General features: G+C 35.6%; 2 protein-coding genes across 2 annotated transcripts; one reads left to right on the top strand and one right to left on the bottom strand.

Annotated features, from left to right (window-relative positions):
- Positions 1-1,070: 1,070 nt before the first annotated feature.
- On the top strand, positions 1,071-19,077 carry LOC145214703 (transport and Golgi organization protein 6 homolog). Its single transcript, XM_080083289.1, has 18 exons — positions 1,071-1,535; positions 2,433-2,811; positions 3,058-3,175; positions 3,750-3,972; positions 6,158-6,305; positions 6,619-6,785; positions 7,100-7,241; positions 8,812-9,027; positions 9,301-9,415; positions 9,672-9,866; positions 10,373-10,519; positions 10,919-11,044; positions 12,781-13,061; positions 13,196-13,387; positions 13,558-13,676; positions 15,884-16,035; positions 16,901-17,011; positions 17,454-19,077. Exons 1-18 carry the CDS (start codon positions 1,460-1,462, stop codon positions 17,646-17,648), a joined length of 3,102 nt encoding a protein of 1,033 aa, XP_079939415.1. The 5' UTR covers positions 1,071-1,459; the 3' UTR covers positions 17,649-19,077.
- Positions 19,078-19,120: 43 nt separating this feature from the next.
- LOC145214711 (uncharacterized) lies at positions 19,121-21,107 on the bottom strand. Its single transcript, XM_080083301.1, has 2 exons — positions 20,732-21,107; positions 19,121-20,206 (listed from the first exon to the last, which is right to left on the bottom strand). Exon 2 carries the CDS (start codon positions 20,197-20,199, stop codon positions 19,558-19,560), a length of 642 nt encoding a protein of 213 aa, XP_079939427.1. The 5' UTR covers positions 20,200-20,206; positions 20,732-21,107; the 3' UTR covers positions 19,121-19,557.
- Between the last annotated feature and the right edge of the window lie 733 nt (positions 21,108-21,840).

The following is a 21,840-nucleotide window of genomic DNA, read 5'->3' as shown; positions in this document are numbered from 1 at the left end:
ACAACTGCTACTTTTTTTCACTTCGGTAATAAAAAGTGACATGTGTAGATTGCAGGAAGAACAGTTATTGAAAAAAAAATGAAAATAAAAAAGAAAGAGTCACAACATAACTTCAAGTTGGCCGCATGGTCAGCAGCCCAAACTTTACAATTGTTTTTTCTAAATGTATATTTTAGCAAAACGACTGACTGATTTAATAAAAAAAAACAAGCAGAATTTTAGCTTGTTTGAAAATTTATAATTATTTCCGAATTCTGGACATGTCCGGGAAGTTCCGGAAGTCTGGTGACCCTGCTTTAGAGTAGCCGGTCCTTGCGAAATTGCCTCACGATGCCTGAAGTGACCGTGGGTCACAGTTTGAAAACCACAGGCAATCGTCTTTTGTTAACAAAGTTGGAGGTTCTAATCTCTGAGCAAGAAACTTAATCGACAATGCCTTAAGTCTTCAACCCAGTGGAACTAAATTAAAATCACCAACCCTCAAGTAAGAAGTCATAACAAAATGATTTAACGGACGGCGGTTTGATGGCGAACTGAGGATAAATCAACTATCCTTAAAGGAGAAAAGAGAAAACATCACAAAAATACAAGTATACGCAAAGTGTGTAGTGTTTATGGAGCGCCGTTGTCCAAGAAAAGTAACTTGCCACAACTTATTTTTAATGCCGCCTGTAGGCCGTTTTGAAAACAAACAGGAAAATTGCAAGATAGCTATATCTTGCGAAAAAACATATAGTTAATGTGCTTAAAATTAAATGACGCGTTTCAAGTTAGCTTATGTTAAGTTGCAAGTTAGCTATCTTGCAGCAATTTATCTCTATTTCGTTGCAAGTTAGCTAGCAAGTCAGCTAAGTTTGGTTGCAGGTTAGCTGTGTTGCGACCCCAGATAGCAAGTTAATTTATTCGACAACGGCGCCCGATAAGTGTTAAAATTGTCAATTTCGATTAACAATTATCACAACCCACGCTAAACATAGGTATTCGCAGTGTCACACAGCTGTCACAACAATGTTAAGTCCATCCATATTTCTTTATAGATAAGCTGAACATGTATTTTGGGCTGTTTTCGAAGACATAATTGTCAAATCTATATTTAATGATTAGAAAATTCAAAAGGGTTATTTGGACACTTTTTATTGTCGTCTGGGGACAACCTCGTTTTTGCTAAAAAGGAGGACGTCCAACGAGTACACGTTCTATGATCGTGTGTATCTTCGGAGGACAACGTTTTTTTTTCGGGCGCGAAGGGTGTATTAGCTACCAGCTATGTATTAGGTAGCTTCCATCGAGCTATTACAACATATTTTGCTCCAAAAATAAAAATTAAAAAAAAACTGCGGTGGTAAATCCCCCCCTGGTGCAACTGAAAAGCATGGAGATGGCAGGTTGCTGGACACAAAAAATTGTAAACACAGTCAGTACATTTTGTGTGTCATTTGTTTATTTGATGTGACGAGTTATGGAAAGCAATTCCATGGGTTTGCACACTATTCAGCAAGTAATGCGTCAACTCCATACGCTCATCGCAGAAAAATGTAAGTTATGTTAAATTAATTTTATGTGGTGGTTTTCGACTATTTTGTTTTGTGTATTTTTGAAAGAAAGGGTCTTTCCACAACATTTAAAGGAAACATTCACAAAGTGCTGCAAAATACTTATTTCTAGATTGCTAAGTGTTGAGTTGAGTTGAGTTTATTTCGCCAGGCAAAATCGTAGCAGCACAATTGCGCTAAAATATTCACCAGGCCGGAAATATCAGACGTTGAAAAGCGCGACAAAATTGAGGGTACAATTCGTGGAGGGATGGTAGAAGCGCTGCGGCTACATCGTTATTATAAGCGTTACGTGGCGGGAATCACATCAGAGGATGAGGTTGGCGCATTTAAACATTGAGACTGGGGGAAACGTTGGTGGAACCATTCAAGTTGGGACCTAGAAGCTAACCACCCATGTTAGGTAAAGAGGGTGGGGTTCAACAGGAAAAGAAACCACCCAAAGAAACCCTATTGGTTGGTTTCAGGCGCCGGAAGAAAGGGTGCAGCACAAAACTTAGTGACGATATTACAAAGTATGTAGTTGTACTACGTATCACAAAAAATGACACAATAAATACAAATAAATAACAATTAAAATAAATAAATAAACAAGAAATAAAAGAAAAAAATGAGTCCATGGGCTGTCGCATCGTCGAAGGGGTAATGGGTCACTTGTTGGTCATTACCTAGCCGGTCAGTGCAATGAGCCTACAACAAATTGGAGACCACTGGTTTAATTTATGCCATCATTGTTCCTATTTACTATATGTTTGGGTGCGGTCAACTAAAAAATGGGTTGGTTAACTACAAATAAACTTTAATGATAGGTTTTGTTTGATTGCTATTTTATCTTTAACTAAAAACTTTGGCCAAACATGTTTATTTTGTGTATTCTAGGGGAATTCCAAACTGTTGCCGAAAATTTGTCAATGGTGAATAATTTATTGGAGCAATTGAAGATACCACTTAACAGTACCCCATGTACCCAATGTGGAAACAACTTATTTTGTCAATCATCAGGATTTGCCCACAAATGTTTGCTAATTTTGCAAAATGCTGCAAAATCATACAGTGATGCTGAGATGGAAACTCAACAAAAATTTGATCTGTTGGTTTCGGTGCAAGACAAAAAACAGCTGGACTATTTGTTGTTCTTTATTGTAAAAGTTGGAATTAGTCGACATTTGTATTTCCAACTCACAACATTATCATTAAACTTTAGTGATCCACCGGGACCATCAACTTGTGGAAGTAAAGCATTATATCAAATTTGCAGGTTACCTTCCTATTTTAAATTTGTTTGGTTAATTAATAAATACATTACTTTTTGCTTTTCAGGTGTTGTTTAATATTGTGAAATAAACAATAGCTGTGCTATATTTGAACAATATAATAAAGTAATGCAGTTGCTTTTTGCGTTGTGGATTTAACATTTCACTTTTTCAGTTGTCTTAGCAACAACAGATTGCTGTGTAAGTCAGTAATAGGCAAATCACAAATACAGTAAAAATGTTTTGTTCAGGAGTTTGCTTTTGTCTTGCAACCACAAATATATTCAGCTCAAATTGTCAAACCAATATTTACTGGATATTCTTGCTGGAGTTCTTCAACTGTGCTACAGTCCACAGTGCAGCAAAATGGTATTGTTGTACACAAGTTTTGTTTTAATGAGCACAGTCAGTTTTATCGCCAAAAATGCATTTATTTTTCTACTGGAACTTACACAGATGCTAGACATATTTTTTGGCTATACTATATTTAATTTAAACATGTATCTAACATAAATGACAAAACTGAGCCATGAAACCACTGTATACCCATGTACTTGACTTATTATGTTAATGATGATATATACCTGAAAAGAGCAGTTAGGTCCACTAAAGTTTTAATTAAACTCAAATTTATAACCACTGGTTAATAGGTAGGTCTAAATCTTTTTACACTTTCTGCATATAAATATCAGATGGCATTGTATAAAATAAATGAATTGCAGTAGCCAACACCCTGAATAAGTCACACATCAATGAAGTGTGTCTTTCTTTGCAGCTGGCCAGGTATTCATGAAGCTCCTAATGTGGCCCCTCATGCTCTCAGTCTCCAATCAGCCTGATTTGCTGGACTGTATTCCCTACTGAAGTTTCATTACCTATTAAACACAACAATAGATAACGCTTATTTCCTTCAAAGCTTACTAAAATCTGACTTTGTTTTAAGCTTGATGACCTAGAAAGAAAATCCTGTCTTTCGTTGCTTACTCACATTTTAACAAGATGGGCCAAACTGGTAGAATCTGTCAAGAGCTTGATCACATTGCAAGGTTTTCAGTCTTCAAAATCTCCAGTCTGGTTGCAACGAGCATGTGGAATGCTTCTATCCAAGTGTCTTTTACTACCTGGTGGTGTTCTTGCCACCATTAATGGAGTCATTATGAGTTTAGGTTAGTATCTACTTTCATAATCCTATTAACTGAAGGGGACATGGATTGTTTCTAATCTGTATTTTACTTTTTTACCCTGACACTTGTGGAGGTGATTTTGATAAGTTACATATTTCGATGGAAGTTTTACAATTGACACACATGGTCCTGCAGTTTTTTTACAATAGCTCCAATGATTATTCAAAAAAGTTTCTGTGTGTGTGATTGCTTACAGATTAAGTAGTGTTGGATCTGGGTAGTGTATAATATATAAACCACTTGGTTAAGTTTCACCCACCTCAATAATTAAATCATTAATTTTGATTGATGTGGATTGGGTTATTGTTTTCTATTTGAGGTGCAATGTAACTACCCCCCTTTTAACTAAACTTATCGAATGAAACTTTATGTATGCCTAGTGATATTATCTGTGCTTTTTATCAAAATGCCATTCCCAACACAAAAACAATCATCCTCTATTAATAACATTGCCAATTACCGCATACACTTGTGTGGTAAACCATTAGTGTCTGATTGCAGAAACCTGTATGTTATTATGGGTCCCCTTCCCTGAAGGGGACTCATATTGATTTTACTCAAAATGTTTTTGTTTTTTTTCTTTTTTTTTCTTCTACCCAAAGTTTGTCCGACTCGTTTTTCCATCAAATCCTTGATGGATTTGGATGAAATTTACACAGATGGTAGATGTAGTTATGTAGATGTGCATACCTCTTTGTTTTTGTTGATAACCCCAGTATTTACCCCGCTTGCCCCCTAAAAGGGGTATTTCCCCCCGAAGTTTGTCCGACTCGTTTTGCCATCAAATGGTTGATGGATGTGGCTGAAACTTATACAGATGGTAGATGTAGTTATGTAGATGTGCATCCCACTTTGTTTTTGTTGATAACCCCAGTATTTACCCCGCTAGCCCCCTAAAATGGGTATTTTTTCCCCGAAGTTTGTCCGACTCGTCTTTCTATCAAATGTTTGATGGATTTGGCTGAAATTTACACAGATGGTAGATGTAGTTATGTAGATGTGCATACCTCTTTGTTTTTGTTGATAACCCCAGTATTTACCCCGCTAGCCCCCTAAAATGGGTATTTTCCCCCGAAGTTTGTCCGACTCGTTTTGCCATCAAATGGTTGATGGATGTGGCTGAAACTTATACAGATGGTAGATGTAGTTATGTAGATGTGCATCCCACTTTTTTTGTCCGAATAACCGTAGTATTTACCCCGCTAGCCCCCTAAAAGGGGTGAATTTGTAAACAATGTCAGAATTGGCTAAAATTGGAATAGTTTGTAGAGTATGCCATTTATAGGTGTCAATTGTTGTGTTCAACCCTGCAGCCCTAACATTTACCCCATAAGCCCCCAAAGTGTAAAACGTATTTGTATGTTACTGGGCACCACAAACAAAAGATTTCTGTGGCACAATAGTGTTACAAGAGCAACCAGTTGTATGTTACTCATTTGTGACTTTGTGGGTTGCTTGGTGGACGTTTTTGCGCCATTGCAGTTCGGGGGTTGTTAACAGCCCTTTGACGTAAGAAACATTAACAGTTGTTGCTCAAAACACCTCTAGTGGTCAAAATTTTTAACATTGGTGGTTTGGGCTGAAATTTTGCAGTACTATTGATTGAGTCATTGAGGTTTCTTATTTTTTTTTGGTTGTGTGTTGGACCCCATCATCTATTGAATCTATTGAATTGCATTATTTTCAACTTTGCATGTGTGGGGACCCATGAGTTTTTGCCTGCAGAAACAACCAAGGTTATAAAAGACGATGGCTAATATGGGACCCAATACAAAATAAGCATAGGAAATATATTTTTGTTTTAAAATAGATCATAGTGTATGTGCAAGGGCAATATGTGCTAAGCCACCCTTCTAGTTTAAAGATGTGTTATGCTAAGTTAGGAAGTAGTCTGTATAAGGATAAATATTTAGCAAAGCCACCTTTTTAAGGGGTTGTTAAATAACAAATGAGTGAATGAAAAGCAAAATATGACTGTTTAAATTCTTCTTCATCTAGAAATCATTCTCTACACAAGTTTTTTATTGCTGGCAACTTGGGGTCTAATATTAATACAACTAAAAGTTAATATCAACATCGAACACTTCTTACTATACAAGTATTTGCAAACACTGGTCTACATATATCAATTAAATAGATTTTTTAACATCATTTGTTTTGTTTTCAGACACTGAATTAAGTGATTCCAAAAAATCTCAAATAATTTCAAAAATTCTTTCTACTCCACCTAAGGCCGGTATTGGAGTGAATGATTACTGTAGCAAGACATGTAATCAACTAGTATTATACCTTCAATCAATAGAAATTACAGAAAGGTATGAATTTGGTAAAATAATACATTCCAGCTAAAATAGCTTAAACACTCCATTACTTGAATATTTTTCTGTTTTTTTTTCTTCATACAAACATACTAATCCACTTTTTCGTAGAAATAAGGTAAATTCTTAGAAAAAGCTTTGATTTAAATAATTATAAATGTACATGAAATAGCATTTTTTTAAGCAAAGATTACTTTCATGTTTACTTCTTAAGTACCTTTAACTTTCGAAAAAGTTTTAAATTAGGGAAATTAAAGCAACATTTTATCATCGCAGTATAGTGCAAAAGTAAGACACTTTATTTTTGTAGACTACCAGATCAACAACTTTTCCATCATGTTATTCTGGACACCACATTTGCTTTGTATGGAAAATTTCCTTCACTTGTTGTGGAACATTATTTTCGGATTTTTTTTACCTCTCTCTATTCACTTACTACAGAACATTCTAACCCATCTACAGCTAGTTTGGGGGAAGGTTAGTAAAAATCCATTGTAGATTAATTTTGGCAGATGTATCTAGTGCTGTTTTGTAGCCTGTTATCTAGCTGCAACCAATTAGGAATTATATGAGAGTAGTGAAGACTAAGTATTGGGTGTTCTGCTTTTTAAACAAATATGTTACAAAATGGAAACCCAATGTAATGGATATTACAATATATCTGTAACATTTGTATTGATTAGAAGATCATAGTATTTTGCAAAACAGCCAAGAAATTTATAGTTTGTAATCACCAGGATTATATGCATGTTTAAACTGGTTGTTGTTATTCTTATTCAAATGTTTTTAAGAATCCCCGTTGGACATCAATAAGTCTATGGAATATATTCATTTCATTTTCACATATCTCAGGATTGAAAACAGAGAAACTGCAATTCAAAAACAGCTTGTGCCCTACATTGAAGTCTTGTTTGCCATATTTATGTGGACCAGGTGAACATGCAACTGTCATCATTACACATTTTTTGTGCTTAAATTTCATCTGGAGCTGTGAAATTATTTGTAGTTATGGGTCCCCTTCCCTGAAGGGGACACATATTGTTTTTGTCCGTATTTTTTTTTTCTTTTTTCTGTCTAACGCTGGTTTGTTAAACGCATTTGGTCAAGAAAGAGTGCTTCAAATTTGGACAGATGTTAGTTATTAATCTAAATTTGATCCTCCTGAAGTTTGACCCCGAATTACCCAGTGGTTCACCCACAGGCCCCCAAAATGCAAAATTTTTAAAACATGGTTTGTTATATGCGTTTGGTCAAGAAAGAGTGCTTCAAATTTGTTTAAATTTTGTCAGATGTTAGTTATTAACCAAAATTTGATCCTCCTGAAGTTTGACCCTGAATGACCCAACGGTTTACCCACAGGCCCCCGAAACGTAAATGTGTCTAACGCTCGTTTGGTCAAGAAAGACACTGTAGGCAGAAGTCCCAAGAGAGTAACTCACTGGTTTACGATAGCAGGAGGGTTTAGCTTGACGTTGGACAGACGTTTTACGAGACGTCGTTTCGGTGATTAGAAATCAGCTGTTTTGCACAGCAATGCTATTTCGTTTTATTAAGTTGTCACTCACATTTTCAGTTTCGGCAAAGGTTTCACACCTATGACGTGATTTAAACCTAATAAGCGTGCTTCGGTTTCGTATATGTCAAGCAAAACTTGTTATTCAAAATAAAGTTGAAAAATCAAACTTGACATTTTTGCAAGATAAATGTGTTTTTTTAAATGCTCGTTGTCAGGTTGGCCGCCGCATGACCATGGGTTACTTAAGGTCAACTAGTAGGTATTACTAACACAGTTCAGAACTTTCTTTCATCATAATGTAGTGTTTTTTTGCTATAAATTTAGGAATCAACACTCAAGGCATGTATAAATTAGGTTAAACGGTTTTGTTGAACAGTAAGGACGGCGTCTATTGAAAACGGTGTCAATAGGTCAAACAGTCGTTTGACATGTGCACCCTGAGAGGTTACTGGAGGTCAATGGTACGACAATATCTGGGTCAAAGCAAGAGATTAAATTAAAGTATTTGTTTCGTTCTTTTTTAATGTTTTTGTAATTTTATGACAATAATAGTGCAAAAAGAATACGAACAATTTTTTTATTGTTGGGTTAATGCTTTCTAAAAATTTGTTTTTAAAAATCTAAAAGTCACCGCAACATTTGTTTACCGTAAATCCGCACAAACACGCGTGTGGGGACCCATTAGTTTTTGTTTACAAAAACAATCATATGTGTGGATCAAATGATGTGTATAGTAAATTGGTAAATATCGTATAGAATATATAAAATGGAAGTATATCAGAAAGCCACCCTTCTAGTTCATTATGACTTTGTTGTAAACTAGTAAAACCTTGAATCATAAAGAAATCAATGGTACATAATCATGATGCAAGTTGTGATGTTAAATGTTCTTTATATTATATTTTGCGGTCATAGGCACTGGTGCAATAATATTTGTTCAAAGTTTTGTAGTATTTGTGCAATTACCAGGAATATTTTTTGTTCAAGGAACACTGTATGCCGTTTACAAACTATTTGTCGAGAAGTAATTGTAGCTACTTTGAATTCCTGTCCTGTTGATGCAGCAATTAGCATTGTTTTTGCACTCTGCAATATTTCAACTCATGCAAATCAACAGCTTACAATCTTTGAAGTGAGCGATGATATTTCTTTTTCACTGTCATCTGATGGCAAGCTAGAAGTGTCCAAACAAGAAGCTGAACAGTATGTTTATAATGAAGATATTCCCTTATTAATGTTTTTTAGTGCAATTTTAACAGCAATTTATACAATACACTTAAACTCTGGTTTGTTTCATGTGTTTGTCCAAAAAAAGTGCTTCAAACTTGTTCAAATTGCATACATGTTAGGCAGTTATCCCAATTTTATTCTAAAATTTTAACATTATTTTGTCTCTATTTTGTCTGATCAATATTTGATCATTAGGTTTATTGCTTGTAAGTTATTTTGTGCTTTTATCTTATTTTCCTTTTGTAGGACTCCTGAGAGTATTGTAATGGAACAAGACAAAATTGTTCAATCAATTATTGAAATAGTGTCATCTATTCCAAAAAAAGAATTTGCATCAGATTTCTTCATTTCCATGCTAAAGGTAATAAAATTGTAATGAGTATAAAATGGCTTAGCCTGTGATATGTTTCATACAATTATGTTGGTCTTGTTAATAATGGATAGAGGTGCTTTAAACTTTTTTTTAACTTTTTTTTCTATAGGCATAGTTTTGTGTGTTTAACTTTACAATTATCAACTGTGAATTTTTTTAACTGGTGGTTTTACCCAGCACACTTTATTTTATTTTTCGTACTTTTGGTCTATATTGTTTTATCCTCATGTTGGTTTGTTTGTAGCTACTTGGCGATCTACAAACTGAAAGCATTGATATTATATCACACACTATACTTACACCGGAAGATCGTGCTGTTCAGCATTTAATAGCCGGGGAGAGTCAGTTGATTTTATATGCACTTTTGATGTCAGTTTTGGAGAGTTGTGATCCCACAACTTTGTTGTCTGACAATGACCAAATCTCAAACTTTGTTAAGGTTAGAATATTTCTCTCCATATATATCCAAGCCACTGCTCCACAAGCATTAGCCACACACGGCAATTTGATTTTTATGCCTGATGTCTGCAGTTGTAAAATAAAAAAAAATAAAAAAATTTTTTTTAGATAGACATCAGTGACACTTTTGGGTGAAAAGTAGAGCTACCTTTGAGCTACTACACTAGCCTCTTAAAATGTATATATTTTCTGACAATGTTTATTTCTTACCTATATTTTTTTCAAACAGACAAAGGTAAAAATGATGCCAATTATGGGACCCAATGTTAAATATTTTCTACCCCAATAAATAGTTGTGTATGTGCAATTGCTTAGCCATATTTTTAAATTGATCGTATACTTCTTTAACTATTTCTTTTTAACATCCTAAGTCATTCGCAACAGTAATTAAAAAAACATGTGTAAGCATGTGGTCAAGAAGCCTTAAGTCTGATATCTGAGCATGGCAAAAACAATGTACATACTAATTTTTTAATGGTTCTACAGGTAATGTTAGTACGTGTCACAGAATCAAAAGAAGAAATTATAGCTGTTGAAAATTTGAAACTCAGTTTTGCTATTCTTGGCCTATGTCTAATGAGTCAAGAAAATTTAATGCAGGCAACATTAGCAGACCTTGTACCACTTTTGCAGGTAAGGACACTGCATTGAGTTATTTGTGCGGCAGATCTTTTTTTTTATAAGGTTATCATATGTTCTAAACTACAATTACTGACAAGCTTCCAGTTCCAGTAGTGACTTCGTGTCCAACATTCTGTACATATTTGACAAACTTCTGCAAAGAAATAAAGCTTTTTTGGCAATGTAACATGACAATAATTTTGCAAAAAGATAGTAGTGCTGCTGCCATTGTTTACCTTGATGCCCCAACTCTGCCTTTTAAGGTTTGGTTTTTAATGGCGATGTAGCTACTCTTGGCTGTTTTATGTTTTAGGTGCCCACAACACCTAAAACACAAAACACAATCTCAATGTTGAAAACATTAAATATTGTATGGTATCTTTTGTTATCTGAAGTTTTTTGTTTTTTTAGAAAGTTTCCGAAATTTCTTGGTTGTCAAAAGAGGATAAAGATACTTCCACAGATCTTGCCATTGCTATAGCAACACATGGGAAAGGTGGTGAATTGGATATGAATATGTTTTCTAGTTCGCTACAGGTATTATGGGTCCCCTTTCCATTTTTATTTTACTCCATTTCATTCTTTCTTTTGCCATTAAACTTTGATGATTTGGATGATTTTTTTAGTTGGTAGACATAGGCATGTCTTTGTGCCATTTGCTTTGTTTGACTCAATAGGCCCAACATTTATCCCACTAGCCACCTAAAATGGGTGAATTTTTTAACAAACGATTTGAATGAAATTTGGATAGCTTGTAGATTTTGCCATTATAGGTGTTGATTATTGTGTTTTACCCCATATTTCCACCATTTACCTCTTCTTACCTTTAAAAATCGAACATAAAATTGGACAAACTTCAAACAATGTCTGAATTTAATAAAATTTGGGTAGTTTGTACTTTATAAAGCATGAATATCAAAGCATAGTATTAATCACTGTGTTTGACCTTACAACACCAAACGTTTTCATGCTTATCCCTTGAAATGCATTATTTACCACTCTGCATGTGTGGGAACCCATTAGATTCTTCCCGCCGAAACAAACTAAGGTTATAAAAACAGTGTCTTTTATGGGACCCAAAATAAAATATGGGGAATATATTAACATCTCAAAACTTTTGTGAATTTTGTAAAAAAAAATAATGTTTAAACAACATCCAATTAAAACATGGGCATGTCATGGTGATGTGTTTATTGCTAAATTCAGCCACTCCAATTGGATGAAATTTGGAGAGTGTTGGTTGCTGTGTTTACACATTGAATCTGTATCCCAAACATATACCTCGGGTTTCCTACAATAGGTCAAAAACAAACTAAGAAAAAATGTTAATGATAATAAAGCATTTTGTAGCAGTGCATTGAATGCTGTTCTGCTTAAACCTGCAGTTCAATTCTATACCTTGTTGTTGTGGAAAATGGATGTAAGTTTTTATCTTTTAAAACAGTGGTTCTCAAACTGTGGTACGTGTACCACTAGTGGTACGCCGAAGCTTTTTAGGTGGTACGCGAGTAGCTTTCTGTGGTACCTATTTCAAGTCCGTTCTAAAATTCGAACACAAATGACCCAATTGATAAGCTCTGGTTTGAAAAAAGGATTTTGGTCAATGGTTCCCAATGTGGGGTCCGTGAGATCCCATGGAGGCAAATATGTTGAGTATCTTAACTAACAGAAATTTATTTTAAGCTTCTCAGCAGTTTTTACAATCCTACATACAAGTGCATACAGTATAACAAACCTTAATTAGGTCAAGAACAATTACTTTTTTATAATTATTTACCCTATTGTGACATCATAACACACATGGACAATAGACTTCATAGGACAAGGTTTGAGTCAAGTTATATATACCAGAAAATTTATCGGTTTGTTGTGTTGACCGCTACTGTACAGAAACTTCGTTGAAAGAAAGGACTTAGTTTAAATTGAATTTGAATGCTTCAATAACGTATAATGCAAGTCACATGTAAAGACGGTAAATTACGTTGGTGGTACGCAGACTTACAAAAGGGGGCCGTGACTACGAAAAGGTTAAGAACCCAGGTTTAGGTGGTACGCAACAATAAAAAAAATTGTCAAGTGGTACGCGATCCGTACAAGTTTGAGAAACACTGTTTTAAAACAACCATGCCATGATTTCTTTTTTCAAATAATGGACCCAATGTAAAATGATTTGAGGAATATTTACAGTTTTGTGTTTTTAAGAGGTTGTGGTGTATGTGAAATGGTAATGTAGTAAAAACCACCCTTTTATTTGTAGACTTGTGTATTTTTAGGCTGGAGTTACAAATCTAACGAATCTTTTTGGTAAAACTGATGACTTTACAAGTATGGAAGTAGAAGGCAATAACAAGCAAAGACCTGTTCAAAGCAGTTCATTTAAACCCCATGAACAGGAACAAGTTATGGACAATCTCAGCAAAAAACTAGAATCTGTATCTGTGAAACAAAGTGCCCATCAAAGATCGGAACATGGCATTGATAATTTTGAGTCAAATGAAGACTTCTCTGTGACAGAAGCAATTGATTCACTATTTCACAAAAGTCCACCAGTTAGGTATGGAAAGTAGAAAAAAGTTGATGGGTATGTGAAATTAGGTATTAAAGACTACTTATTAAGTTCGTAATGATCTAAATTCTAAATTAAGGCTATTTTAATGAGGTCTTGTTCTGTTTGTTTTTTCATTGTAGGGCTGCTGCTGTCAGGCATTTGACAAACCTTTTCGAGAAAAGTGATCAGTCAGTTGCTGAATATCAAAATAAACTTTATCAACTGTTTGTGGAACGCTTGAAAGTTGAGGATGATTCTTTTGTGTACCTTTCCCTATTGCAAGGAATATTTATAATAATTAACAGAGAAAGTTTCAATTCTGAAGACAGAGTGTAAGTAAATGATTTTTGATTGTTTAGAAAAAGAAAAACCTTGTATTTCTGGATTTGTCTTCAGTGCCTTACAAACGTTTTAAAGATTACCATTCTGTCTTAATGTTACCGACATCTAAAAGTCGGAATTATTAGTTGGTACACTTTGTGAAGTAAGTTTTTTTTTTCAGGTCTTTAGTTCTACATCTATGTGATGATTATGCAAAATGCCTTGCAAGCAAAAATGAGTTTGATGAAGCCAGTGTTGTCAAAATTGGAGAAATATTAGTTCGGTTTATTAATCAGCTAGGTAAAGTAAATAATAATTATGGGTCCCCTTCCCTGAAGGGGACACATATTGTTTTTGTCCGTATTTTTTTTTTCTTTTTTTCTTTTTTCTGTCTAACGCTGGTTTGTAACGCTCGTTTGGTCAAGAAAGAGTGCTTTAAATTTATTGAAATTTGGACATATGTTAGATATTAATCCAAACTTGGTCCACCTGAAGTTTGACCCCAAATTACCCAGCGGTTCACCCACAGGCCCCCGAAACGTAAAATTTTTAACTCTCGTTTGTAACGCTCGTTTGGTAAAGAAAGAGTGCTTCAAGTTTATTCAAATTTGGACAGATGTTAGTTATTAATCCGAGTTTGGTCTCCGTGAAATTTGACCCCGAATGACTCAGCGGTTCACCCACAGACCCCCAAAACGTAAAATTTTTAAACGCTCGTTTGTAACGCTGTTTTGGTGAAGAAAGAGTGCTTCAAATTGATTCAAATTTGGACATATGTTAGTTATTAATCTGAACTTGATTTTCCAGAAGTTTGACCCCGAATGACCCAGCGGTACACCCACAGGCCCCCGAAACGTAAATGTGTCTAACGCTCGTTTGGTCAAGAAAGACACTGTAGGCAGAAGTCCCAAGAGAGTACGTTTACGAATAATAGGGCAGAGCGGGAGGGCTCAGCTTGACGTCGGACAGACGTTTTACGAGACGTCGTTTCGGTGATTAGAAATCAGCTGTTTTACACAGCAATGCTACGTCGTTTTATTAAGTTATCACTCGCATTTTCAGTTTTGGCAAAGGTTTCACACATATGACGTGATTTAAACCTAAAAGGCGTGCTTCGGTTTCGTATATGTCAAGCAAAACTTTGTTAATCAAACTAAATATGAAAAAAATAAACTTGACTTTTTTTGCAAGATAAATGTTTTTTTAAATGCTCGTTGTCAGGTTGGCCGCTGCATGACCACGGGTTACTTAAGGTCAATTAGTAGGTATTACTAACACAGTTCAGAACTTTCTTTCGTCATAACGTAGCGTTTTTTTTTTGTTTTTTTTTAATCAAATAGTCAAGGCATGTATAAATTAGGTCAAACGGTGTTGTTGAACACTAAGGACGGCGTGCTATTGAAAACGGTGTCAAAAGGTCAAACAGTCATTTGGTGTGTGCACCCTAAAAGGTTACTACAGGTCAATGGTACTCGTTTCGCGAAACAAAGTTAAATGAAAAACAATTTGTTATGTATAAACTTGCAGCAAATCGCGTTTTAATTTAAAGTGTCTGTAACACAACTGTTACAGCTTTCTAGAAAAAAAAATGTGTTTAAAACCCGACCTTGGACGACAATATCTGGGTCAAAGCAAGAGATTAAAATGAAAGTATTTGTTTCGTTCTTTTTTATTGTTTTTGTAATTATACGACAATAATAGTGCAAAAAAATACAAACAAAATTTTTTATTGTTGGGTTAATGCTTTCTAAAAATTTGTTCTTAAGAATTTAAAAATCACCGCAACATTTGTTTACCGTAAATCCGCACAAACGCGCGTTTGGGGACCCATTAGTTTTTGTTTACAAAAACAATCATATGTGTAGATCAAATGAGGTGTATAGTAAATTGGTAAATATCGTATAGAATATATAAAATGGAAGTATATCAGAAAGCCACCATTCTAGTTTAAAACGTCATCAAAGAATGCAGTCTGGCAGAATTAAAATGTATGCAAAAAAGTTTGATGATTTTTGCAAATAATACATAAATGGGTAATGCAAATAATGCGTTAAATACTGGGTCCTGCTAAATCCCATTTTTGTGAGCACTACTTGTATGGATTTTGTGTGACAGTTGTATTGTCGACTGGTAAATTCTACTGGAATTAATCAGCTCAACTGTCGCTTGTTGCTGTCGTCTGCCGAATGTTTTTTACACTGCTTGTCTGTGAAAGTAGGAGATTGTACTGACACCAGCACTCACACCAGACAAAATTTAATAAATACCGTTAGGTAGCGCAAGGAGCTTCAGTGGATACTTTAAATGCAATTTGTGTAAAAATGCTAAAGGTTAGCCCAATCAATCTAAAAACTTAGTTCGTAACGTTAAATTTAGTTCATAACCATAACCCAGTCCCACTACTAATTTTAATAACTTCGCTCTTCACGTTATCTATCGGTGTTTCGTAGCTCTACCGTGGAAGGAATTCTTAAGAATTTTCATGCACAATTGTCATACATTTACAGGCGAAGTTGCTCCGCAGTATAGCAAACGATTGGTACCATTATTCTTTGCTGGTGCTCGTCACACAAGCGTGCAAGTCCGTGCGAGTTCGCTATCAAATCTGGCCGATCTCTGTCCCTTGTTACGTCATGTTTTGTCCAACTTCGAACAGGAGGTTGTTTTTATTTTTAGAAAGAAACTTTAACAATTCGATTTGGTATAACTCAGTGGTTCCCAACCTTTTTTGTAACATTCCTCCCTTTGCCCATTTTCGAACTATTCATTCCTCCCCATGAAACGAAAAACAAATAACTTATAACATAAAAAATTAAAGCAATTTTAAATAGGCCTTATAATTAGGGATGTCCATTTTGGAATGTTTTACAACTGGCTCTAAATGTGAACCGGATCCAAATTATAACGGACGTCCCTAATGTATAAATAAAAATATTCTGTAACATTTCCAATGTAATTTTTTTTACAGTTTTTATGAAATTCCTCCCCTGAACTCATAAAATTCCTCCCTAGGGAGGAATTCCTCCCCGGTTGGAAACCACTGGTATAACTGAATGTCTGGGTGACAAACATTGTTTCGTACGCTCATCATAATAGATTACCGTACTTTAACGAGCGAAAAATAGCTTGTGATGCACCAAAGTTCTGGTCAGTAAAAAAAAGTACTTTGGCGATGTTTCAGTTTGGTTTAAATTTATTTCTTTGAAATTTATGCAAAGCCATACTTTTTAAATGTATGAAATCAGTGCCTAATGATTCACAACCGAACATTCATAACTCCATAATTTACTTATCTACCCTTTTTGTGCCCCTTTTCTGTGTACTGTACAATTTACATTAGTAATATACGATTTTTTGAAGCATTTGTTGTATCGGGGATTTAGGCTTTCGCCAGATCCTACCGAACTTTTCCCCTATGTGTTGAGTACTTGGTTTCGACCCTGGCCTAAGCCATTCCATAACATGGTTGAATTGGGCACAGTTAAATCTGGGTAATAATTTTAACCATATTTTACCGTCGATAGTTGAATTTGTGCATCGTGTCGATTGCCAAATCCGATAAAGCGGAACCAAGACGAGCTGCCGTTTTCGTCATTCGACGGTTGATCGAAGTGCTCGGCAGTGATATCTTGCAGGTATATTGTCCTAAACGTTTTATCTATCTCTGTTTTCGTTTGAAGGACATCGGAATTTAGGATCTCTATACATGGAAATATAATTTAATCAAAAAGACGTTTCAACAATCACTGTTCTCATCATCAATGCAGGTGCACTGATAATGACAACATTGATTGCTGAAACGTCTGCATAATGCATTCTCTATACACAACTTCTATCGCAGTTATGTTTTTGATTAAATCGGAATTTACATCTTTATTTTTTCCCAACTTATTTTCTGCTTTTAAGGCGTTCCTGCTGTTGTCACAAAACTATTTAAAAACAGCGTTGTTTTCCATAGGGAATAACTAAGTGTACTTTACCTCAGCTGAATAAGGATTTGTAGAGTTAAAATAAGGTATCCGAATTCCTGCAATTATCAATAAAACGCAAAATTGTATTGTTTTTTACTTTAAATAGGTCCTTCCAAACTCACTTAAAAGCATGTACGAAGTCTTAAAATATGTTTACAACATGGACGAGGACGGGGCAGCAACGTTACATGCTCAGTTAGCCTTAGAGCGACTTGACGTTGTGCTAAAAGAGGAAATATTTGCGTCGCCTCTAAACAGAAGTAAAACGCCCACTAAAAAGATCGTTGTCCTGCCTCCTTGAGACGACTACAGTGTGTTGTAACAACATTTCGACCCTATGTCGTGAATGAAAGGATACTGATCGGTATCTGCCTATCGTGTTACTCTTTGTCACAAGCGCCATTCGTCTGTTTGGTCTGTGTGGTTTTAAAAAGTTTCATGCCCTTTTGGGATAAACTTTTGTATGCGATGGTTGACAACATTTCGCAAAAGTAAAGGGATTTAAAAATGTACCTAAAAAACACTATTGAGTCTATGCGAAATAAAAAAAACTTGTTAGCAAATCAGGCACCACATTTTTTTTGTCAAAATTATGTACGTCTAGTGAAAAGAATGGATTAGTCACCATGTTGAACGAGCACAAAAGAAGCACGCTGGTTAGTATTCCCACAACAACACAGCCTCGGACGTAACAGTATCCGTTGTTACGATTGAAACTCCACCCAACCCATATAACAAACGTCGCGTTTCAAGGCATACTGATATAACCAGGGTTGCCATATCGTCCTTATTTCCAAGATTTGTCCTTATTTTAAAGGACAATGTCTTTGAAAAAATTAGATTCCTTATTTCTAAGATATGTCCTTGTTTAGTCTTATTTTCAACAATTAACTTACAAGTCAAATCCGTGCTTCAAGTAAAAATAAACATAGACCTGAGCTGTCGTGAGATGCACGAAGTATTTTCTACGAACAAGTAGTTGTTCGAACAGATTGTTTCTGGCAAAAATGTGCCATGTGGTATGTCATGGTTCGTATAAATGCTTGTTTGTTTAAAAACGTTTGTTTCGTGTAAAAATTTAATTTTTCGCTTGTCATAAATTTGAGGTCCTTGTCGGTGGTATCCCTGGCATAACACTGACGCACCACAAAACTTGAAACAAGTTAAACGGCGACATTTTGCTTTATAAGATAAATAGTTTGTTGAAAAAATAAAAAATAAGACGATCACGTCGTCTAAAAAAAGGCAACATGTAATGTACAAGAAATGGCAGAAATTGGTTTGGTATCAATAAACAAGTTTTTTAGAAATGTGTTTTACATTGATAACAGTAAAGTGCAACTAGGCTGTTTTTCTCAAATGTTTTGTGCTTTTTCTTTGTCGCAATATCTTAAATGGCTTCTTCTTGTTGAAGTTTCGCAAGCATTTAAATGTTTGACAAAAACAATCGATTGTCCAAGTGAAATTCATCCCCACGTGACTTGACAGGTGCTCCTTAGCCCAAATGTCACACCAGCAATCAGTTTTATTTGAAGTTTGTGAATTATTAAACGCGACTCCTTGGGCTTGTCTGCCCGCATTGGAAACCCTTAGTGATTTACAGCGTAAATGTATCAAAGAAAATGACACCGTTGGCACTGGTTCCTGACCTTCGTGCGTTTTCTACCTTAGGCGTACTACTGTATACGAAGTTTGTCCACACGCTAAATAATACATTATCTCGTGCTTTTTCCGTTCTTTTCGTTTGTGCAGTTATGCTGAAATGTAGTCCTGCACTCATTATTGACTTAAAACCGCGAGTTGCAAATAATTAAACAACGAATTTACACAAATTTGTATTTGGCCCCATTGTCAGTCTTGCAGTCTGAGCATGTGGAAACGGAAGACATAATTACATGTACAGTAGTATAACAAATATAATCGCATTTGATTTGCGCTGATGTATATATTTCCTATTCGCGCAGAAGCAAAGTTGAGTCACGATAGTAATAAGATTTTTCGACTGAGCCTTGCTACACAATACTGCTATACCAAGTTAGTCCAAACGTTTATCCAAATATTTTTACAATGCTCATTTGTAGATGGGCTATGTTTCGAACTATTATAATGGAATCCAGAGGTCGCGGGCTTTGCTTGAAGACTGACTGAAACATGTTTATTACAATGTTCGAAGCTGTTGGAAACAAGTAGAAAGGTAGTTTGTGGTAGTGCTACGAAAGTTTGTCTTTTCTCCCAGGCGGCTGGACCAACCTTATTTCTTCTCCGCTTATATTTGACTTTAGTGCGGCTTCGTTTTCGAACACCAGGTTCTGTTTCTGTTTTGCGCGAGGTTGAACTAAGATAATGCTGGGCTCGTCTTGTTTGGATGTGGAACTGATCTCTGGCATCTCTTTTTCCTTTTCATTTCCTGAGGTTTCAGAAGGCACTTGATTTTCGTAAACAGTGTCTAGCGGTTCCACATAATCCTCGAACATTTTTCGACCGATTTCGGGCGAACCTGGTGAGCTTGCAACCCGCAACAGATTTAGTAAACCGCCGCCCGCTGTACTTAACTTCTTGTTGATTGGTATTTTAAGTTCCATCTTTGGCATTTCGATGTTTAGGTCATCTTCTTCCTTTTTCTTCTTTTTGGCCTTGAATGCAGCTCTTTCAACATAATAGCGAGTAGTTAACGATATAATTTTGGCAGTTATTGCCACGGCAATAGCTACGCCAAAAAACAGCAGGATTTGGGGAGGTGTAGTGTCTTCTGTGGTGTTGAATAGGGTCACCGTGTTGTTCGAGCTGGGTGTAGTTTCAAACAAGGTTGTTGTGTTTCCTCCATTCGCCGCTGTTGTGTCGGTAGGCTCCATTCAAATTCTGAAGTAACATTTATTACATGTAAGCTCATACACCGTAGGCCATTTATTTGTTAACACCATTACTGCGGACTGAGAGCTTGTTCTTAAAGCAAACTTAAATATCTCTGTAGCTGATATTCAGTTGGCCAATCTTGTAGTTATTTAACACAACAACTCGTGGTAACATGTAACAACCAACAGATTACAATTATATTTTTTCTGACACATTATAAAAAAAGTAGATCACTAAGCGATTTCCATGTCTTTTCGCCGTGAAATCTTTTACACACAATACTACATTGTTCAGGCAAAATGAATACAGTAATTGAATTTTTGACGCATCTTTAAGTGTCATCAAATTGACCCTTAATTTCCCATCTGCTGTTAACCACATCTTTAGCAATGTCATACATACAAGTGGTCAATATCTATTTGCGGCAACTGTCACAAGGCCAAGGTATGGGGGATTGTCGTTTCCTTTTTGGAACGCAAAATAGCATTTTCCAAAACTGGCCCTTTTTCACCAGTTGTTCAACTCACTTACCTTTTTGTACTTTATCTTAAATACAGGAAAATCGAAAAGCACATCTTTTGTATTCCGTTGAACGTACTCCCAAAACAACCAATGCACGTCCGCTACAGTATACAAATAAAAACTGTTTCAGTTGTCTGGCCTAACTGAGCTTGAAAACAATAATTTCCAAAACAAGTGCCCAGGAAACATGATCACACAACTATTTCACGTCTCTTTACAAATGTGAAAGCGAAGAAAAAGGCAACACAACTGTTCTACAATACTGCCTGTTTGTCGACATAAAACGACCAAACTTTCCGAATAACTCACTGCTGTGCTGCAGCAAGGCCAGTTGTTAGGCTGTGGCTATACTTACATGTACTTGATCCGAACATATAATTCATGCTGCCACAGTTTGCTGAACTGTGCATCTAAAAACGGACGCTGTCATTCATGTTTCGCATTGCTGACAGCTTGGATGTAAAGTGGCTTAGCCCTAATGCTTCTGAACACACGTTCGCCATTGTACTGGATTATGAGCAATCCACAAGTAGCCTAATCGCGGAAATATGCAATCTATTCAAAAACATTTAAACGTATGCTACATTGCAAAACCTTAATGCGCGAACACCGTTGGAAGCATACGCCTACATATTTTCACATTCAAATGTTGAGAATGCTTGTCAGCTTTCTTGTTGCCGTATTTCTTTGTTTAAGAAAGTCATTGTTTTTATTGAAGGACAAACTGAAGTAGATACATTTTGCCCAGGCCGCTGTTTCACTGTATAGTATCAAAAAAATTCGCTTAGATTCTGACTATAAATTTTGTGATTTTAAGACATATATTGATGTTTTTAGCTTGGAATTAAAACACACAAGTCTTTAGGAACATTGTATTCAACAACATAATAAAGACGTGACAAAAATAAAACTGACATATAAATAAAACCAGGTTTATGTCTGCAATCAAACGAGACACATCACGATTAGTTCACAATGCAGCAACCGTGTTTACAACAGGTCTTCGTTAGGTTTCAAAAGTCGTAAAAGGGTTCGTGCTTTGGTATAAACCAGGGGTGGGCAATTAATTTTTAAAACGGGCCACATAAGAAACCTGACTTATGTCCGAGGACCAAACC

This window comes from Phallusia mammillata, chromosome 1 (assembly GCF_965637545.1).
Source record: "Phallusia mammillata chromosome 1, kaPhaMamm4.hap1.1, whole genome shotgun sequence".
Classification (NCBI taxonomy): Eukaryota; Metazoa; Chordata; class Ascidiacea; order Phlebobranchia; family Ascidiidae; genus Phallusia; species Phallusia mammillata.
Note: the sequence above shows the minus strand (reverse complement) of the source record. Positions and strands in the feature narration are given on the sequence as shown.

Excerpts from the sequence above, each read along its gene's own strand:
- LOC145214703 (XM_080083289.1), top strand. The coding sequence starts at position 1,460 with ATGGAAAGCAATTCCATGGGTTTGCACACTATTCAGCAAGTAATGCGT. Across the intron at positions 3,973-6,157 it reads TGGAGTCATTATGAGTTTAG|ACACTGAATTAAGTGATTCC; the intron begins GTTAGTATCTAC and ends TTTTGTTTTCAG. Across the intron at positions 13,062-13,195 it reads CACAAAAGTCCACCAGTTAG|GGCTGCTGCTGTCAGGCATT; the intron begins GTATGGAAAGTA and ends TTTTCATTGTAG.
- LOC145214711 (XM_080083301.1), bottom strand. The coding sequence starts at position 20,199 with ATGGAGCCTACCGACACAACAGCGGCGAATGGAGGAAACACAACAACC.